At 46.2% G+C, this 5864-nt stretch overlaps 1 protein-coding gene across 1 annotated transcript; it reads left to right on the top strand.

Moving 5' to 3' along the window:
• The first annotated feature begins 2396 nt into the window (after positions 1 to 2396).
• Positions 2397 to 3350, top strand: LOC132234113 (olfactory receptor 7A10-like). The gene has a single exon (XM_059695163.1). It carries the CDS (start codon positions 2397 to 2399, stop codon positions 3348 to 3350), a length of 954 nt encoding a protein of 317 aa, XP_059551146.1.
• The last annotated feature ends 2514 nt before the right edge of the window (positions 3351 to 5864 follow it).

Genomic DNA, 5864 nt, shown 5'->3' with positions numbered 1-5864 from the left:
CATTTTTTCACACAGACATAGAAATACACATGCACACACACACACACACACACACACACACACATGCATGAGTGAACAAAGGGAACCATGAAATGATTATGTATGGACCCTCACTGTGTATGACACACTCTAATACTTTCTTTTGTGCCTCCTTGATTCCATTCTGTTTCATTCTTACAACTGTAATCTGACACCCTAGTGGCTCCTGATCTCAGAATATGGAGAACACTCCTCAAGCATGTCCTCCACACCTAACTTCATAGAATACATGTTTATTCAGTCACACTAAACTAAATCTGAAGGGGGAGAATGAATTTCTATAACGTGCTATATGCCTCAGGTACTCACAGTCTAGCAAGGAACAAAGACATGGGATTAAATAAAAGTCTCAACATGGGTGTCCTAACACTTAAATTAAGAGCATGAGGAAGTGACCTTTTCCTGTGCTAATATTAGAAAATAAAAGGTTCATGAAGGAGAGGATCCAGTCTCTCTGAAAGAGGAGTTGGACTTTGGAGGATGGAGAGGGGGTGAAAAATTCCAAAAGACCAGTGGGGAGACCCCAAGCAGAGGAAAGTGAGCCCATAAAGGCTCTGAGACCTGAAGCTGTGGCATGAGGTGAAGCTGGACTCAAGTTCAATGTTTAGGAGACCAGCGTGAGGGAGGCCAGGGCTCTGTGAGGGTGGAGCTGGCCCAAAGTTCACAGACACTTGAGACTTGTGTTTGAAGCTACAGAATTTTGGCTTCTAACTCCAGTGAGGTATCACTAGGGGAGGAATTTTAATCAGAGAGTTCAAGGATCAGCATTAAAGTTCTCTCTGAGTCAATGTGTGCATTTGCCTATAGGAGTGCCCACCTGTTAGATGGGAGAGATGACGGGGAACAGAAATATGTCTATGGAATTGGAGACCGAGGTGTTGGGAAGTAATAAAGACATTTGAAAGGTAGAAGAAAATAATCAGCCTTATTACATCACAGTGCTAACCATTCATTTAGAAACAAGAAGTACACCAAGCTCTCTACACGCAGTATATTGATTATCTGTCCATCATCACAGGCCAATGGATACTGCAATCTTCATCATCAGATGAGGATATTAACAATTATTGGGCTGTAGCCCTAACTGGTTTGGGTCAATTTATAGAGCATTGATCTGAGACTGAAGGGTCCTTGGTTCAATTCTGGTCAAGGACACATTCTACTCAAGGACACATTGCGGGCTCAATCCCCAATAGGAGGTGTGCAGGAGGCCGACGATCAATGATTCTCTCTCATCATTGATATTTCTATCTCTCTCTCCTTCTCCTTTCCTCTCTGGAATCAATAAAAATATATTTTTTTGAAAAAGACAAACAATCTTAAAAGCAGCAAGAGAAAAGCAGTTAGTTACCTACAAGAGGGCACCCATACAACTCTCAGCTGATTTCTCAACAGAAATGTTGCAGGCCAGAAAAAAGTGGTAAGAAATATTCAGTGATGAATATCAAGGAACTATAACCAAGATTACTCTACCCAGCCAAGTTACCATTCAGAATTAAAGGTCAGATAAAGAGTTTCACATACCGGAAAAAGCTAAAGGAGTTCATCACCACCAAAGCAGTATTACATGAAATGTTGAAGGGTATTCTTTAAGAAGAAGAAAAAGAGGAGGAGGAGGAGGAATGAAGGAGAAGAAGAAGAAGAAGAAGAACAAGAACAAGAAGAACAAGAACAAGAAGAAAAAGAAGAAGAAGAAGAAGAACAAGAAGAACAAGAACAAGAAGAAGAACAAGAAGAAGAACAAGAAGAAGAAGAAAGAGGAAGTGAAGAAAAAGATAAAAAATTTGAAGAATAGAATGGCAATAAAAACATACCTATCAATAATTGAAACTAAAAATCGAGATAAATGAACAAAGAATCTTATGAACAAAATACACTGATGAATAAAATACAACCAGAGGCATGGAAACATGAAACAGACTGATGAATCTCAGAGAGAAGGGGGAGAGTAGGAAAGAGATTAAGCAAAGAACTTATATGCATATATGCATTACCTATGGACACAGACAATAGGATGGCCTGCAGTGGTGTGGGAACTGCGAAAAGGGGGTAATGGAGTTGAAAAGGGGTGACATCTGTAATACTCTGAACAGTAACTATTTTAAAACAAACAAACAAACAAAAAACATATGTAGCCCATGGCTACCTTGGGGAAAAGGTTTGAGGAGAACAGAAATTCCTAATCAGAGATGTCATGGGTTGGGGTGTGGGTGTTAAAGGGGATGATATGTTGAAAAAACAGATATTGATTACTTTACTGCAAAATATAATTGTAGCATTTCAACTATGCTAGTAATACCCATTTGTTTAAAAACTGATCATGCTATTTTTTCTTTCCTTCTAGTCACCTACACCACATGAGACAAGGCAATGATACCCCAATTTCAGAATTTCTTCTTCTGGGATTTTCAGATGAACCAGCACTGCAGCCCCTCATATTTGGGCTTTTCCTCTCCATGTACCTGACTACTGTGTTGGGAAACCTGCTCATCATCCTGGCCGTCAGCTCAGACCCCCACCTCCACACACCCATGTACTTCTTCCTCTCCAACCTGTCCTTGGTAGACATCTGTTTCACCTCCACCACCGTCCCAAAGATGTTGGTGAACATCCTGACACAGAGCAAAGTCATAACCTATGCAGGCTGCATCACACAGATGCATTTTTTCATACTATTTGCAGTGTTGGATGACATCCTCTTGACAGTGATGGCCTATGACCGCTTTGTAGCCATTTGCCACCCCCTGCACTACATGGTCATCATGAACCCCCGTTTCTGTGGACTGCTGGTTCTGATGTCCTGGATCATAAGTGGCCTGAATTCCTTGTTACAAAGCGTAATGGTATTGCAGCTGTCCTTCTGTACAGACTTTGAAATCACCCACTTTTTTTGTGAAATCAAACAGGTTGTCCAACTTGCCTGTTCTGACACCTTTCTTAATAACATGGAGATGTATTTTGTAACTGCACTACTGGGTGGGGGTCCAGTCGCTGGGATCCTTTACTCTTACTCTAAGATAGTGTCCTCCATTTGTGGAATCTCATCATCTCAGGGGAAGTATAAAGCATTTTCTACCTGTGCTTCTCACCTCTCAGCTGTCTCCTTATTTTATGGTTCAGTCCTAGGAGTATATTTCAGCTCTGCTGCTACCCACAGCCCACACTCAAGTGCAGCAGCCTCGGTGTTGTATGCTGTGGTCACACCCATGTTGAACCCCTTCATCTACAGTCTCAGGAACAAGGACATAAAGAGGGCCCTGAAAAGATTGTATTGTATGGCAGGTACAAAAGGGACAATCATCCTGAGGTAGAAAAGTGCTTTAAGATTCAAAACCGGAAATTGAGATTCTTTCATCAGATTGTAGTTTTCAGACTTGTTACTTGGATTCTGTCCTTGAATTTCCTTTGTTTGTTTCAACTCTTCTATAGAATTTAAGTAACTATTTCATTCAGCTTTCTGCTTTGTCTGTTATATGAACAGGTTTTTTTTCTTTTTACCTTCACAATGTTTTTTCCAACCTTGATCAGAAATATTTGGAAGTTTTCATTTACTTCACTAGAAACATTGACGTCTTAACAATAATTTCTTCTCAAATGACATATATCATTGTAAGTAAATTGTTCTTGTGTTCACCATGTGTCCCTCACTCTTTGTACATCGGTACCTTAACTGATCTTCCTAATACTGCAGACTTTATGATTGTTCCCTCTAAGTCTCAGTCTGTTGATAGTGATGCAATAGGATAGGGATGCCTGAGCACTGGCCTGGGTCCTACTACTTGTTCCTTAGAGCAGAGTCAATGTTATGGCCAGATGGATCCTTATGGTCTTTATTACATTTACTAGGGGCCCAGTGCACGAAATTCGTGCACTGGGTGTGGGGGCGGGGGGAGTTTCCCTCAGCCCAGCCTGCCCCCTCTAACATACTAGGAGCCCTCAGGCGTTGACCCCCATCACCCTCCAATCACAGGATCGGCCCCTTGCCCAGGCCTGACGCCTCTGACAGAGGTGTCAGGCCTGGGCAGGGGACCCTCATTTCCCCCCATCACTGGTTCTTCCCCCAGCCCAGGCCTGATGCCTCTGGCCCAGGCATCAGGCCTGGGGAGGGGACCCCCAGACCCCTCCGATTGCTGGCTCTGCCCCTTGCCCAGGCCTGATGCCTCAGCCAGAGGTGTAGACCCCCATCACCCTCTGATCACCTGATCGGCCCCTTGCCCAGGCCTGACGCCTCCGCCAGAGGTGTCAGGCTTGGACAGGGGACCCCCATCTCCCCCCGATCACTGGCTCTGGCCCCCACCCATGCCTGAGGCCTCTGGCCCAGGAATCATGCCTGGGCAGGGGACCCCCATCTCCCTCTGATCGCTTGCTCCGCCCCCCGCCCAAGCCTGACGCCTCTGACCCAGGCTTCAGGCCTGGGCAAGGGGACCATCATAACCCCCAATCCCTGGCTCAGCCCCCCACCCAGGCCTGATGCCTCGGCCAGAGGAGTTGATCCTCATCACCCTCCGATCACCAATCACCAGATCGGCCCCTTGACCAGGCCTGAGGCCTCCGGCAGAGGTGTCAGGCTTGGGCAGGGGACCCCCAGCTCCCCGCGGTTGCAGGCTCCGCCCCTGCCCAGGCCTAACGCCTCTAGCTGAGGCGTCCGGCTCGGGCAGCAGGGACCCGCAGCTGCAGCGGCCCCGCGATCGTGGGCTCCGCTTTAGGCCCAGGCAAGGGACCCCTAGCTCCCAGGACTGCCAGCTTCGACCGTGTCCAGCTCCCATCGCTGGCTCCACCCCTACTTCCTGCTATCACTGGCCAGGGCGGCAAAGGTGCCTGATTCTCCGATCATGGCTGGGGGGCAGGGCAAAGGCGGCCCCAGGGCCGCCTTTGCCCTGCCCCCCAGCTCTTAGCTCCCCCCTGGGTTTTAGATCACTGTCAGTGGCAGGGGGCTTCTTCCTGCTTTCCCTTTTGCCTCCCTGCATTGTGCCTACATATTTGCATATAGCCCTGATTAGCCAATGAAAAGGGTATCGTCGTACGCCAATTACCATTTTTCTCTTTTATTAGTGTAGATAACAAGCATCATGGAACTATGAAAATGTAAGTTTTATTACTCACAGGTCCAGCATGCCCACATGCCACACAGGAAAGTGAGTGAGTGTGTGTGTGTGTGTGCATGTGTGTGTGTTGTGTGGAAGAGAGAGACTGACAGGCAGACAGAGAGATAGAAACTCAGCTTCGACTGAAGGACTCTGCCTGTATGTGGTCCAAGACAAGATGGCTAGGGTTTTATGGCTTTTCTTTTTCTTTAAAACATAAGAGTTGGAATTAGAGTAGGGGATAGAAAAGTGGGTTCACCTATAAGGTCAGTTATCTAGGTTTCTACAAGGGAAATTTTGTAATATGTTAATCTGTGTAAGAGTCAATAAAATTCTGTGTTTAATTTCAAATAATCTATGCTACCTAGATATATCCATTGTTTATGTGAACTTTCATCCTTTGCTTTTATTCAAATTGATTGTAATCTATATATATAAACGCCTAAGTGATGAAATGACTGAACAACCGAATGACTGGTCACTATGCTATGCACTGCCCACCGGGGGCAAATGATCAATGCAGTAGCTGCCCCTTGGTGGTCAGTGCCCTCCCACAGCCAACCTCCTGTGGCTGGCCAACCTCCCAAGGTCCCTTCCCCAGGCAGGCCAACCTCCTGCAGTCTAACCCCCTATAAGGCCAACCTCCATGGTCCCTCCCCCTGGCCGACCAACCTCCCTTGGTCCCACTACCCAGACAGTTGGCCATCCCCGATTAGCCCTGATTGCCAACCAGGCCGAGGG

This window comes from Myotis daubentonii, chromosome 5 (genome assembly GCF_963259705.1).
Source record: "Myotis daubentonii chromosome 5, mMyoDau2.1, whole genome shotgun sequence".
Classification (NCBI taxonomy): Eukaryota; Metazoa; Chordata; class Mammalia; order Chiroptera; family Vespertilionidae; genus Myotis; species Myotis daubentonii.
The sequence above is the reverse complement of the archived record's forward strand: the minus strand, read 5'-3'. Positions and strand labels throughout refer to the sequence as shown.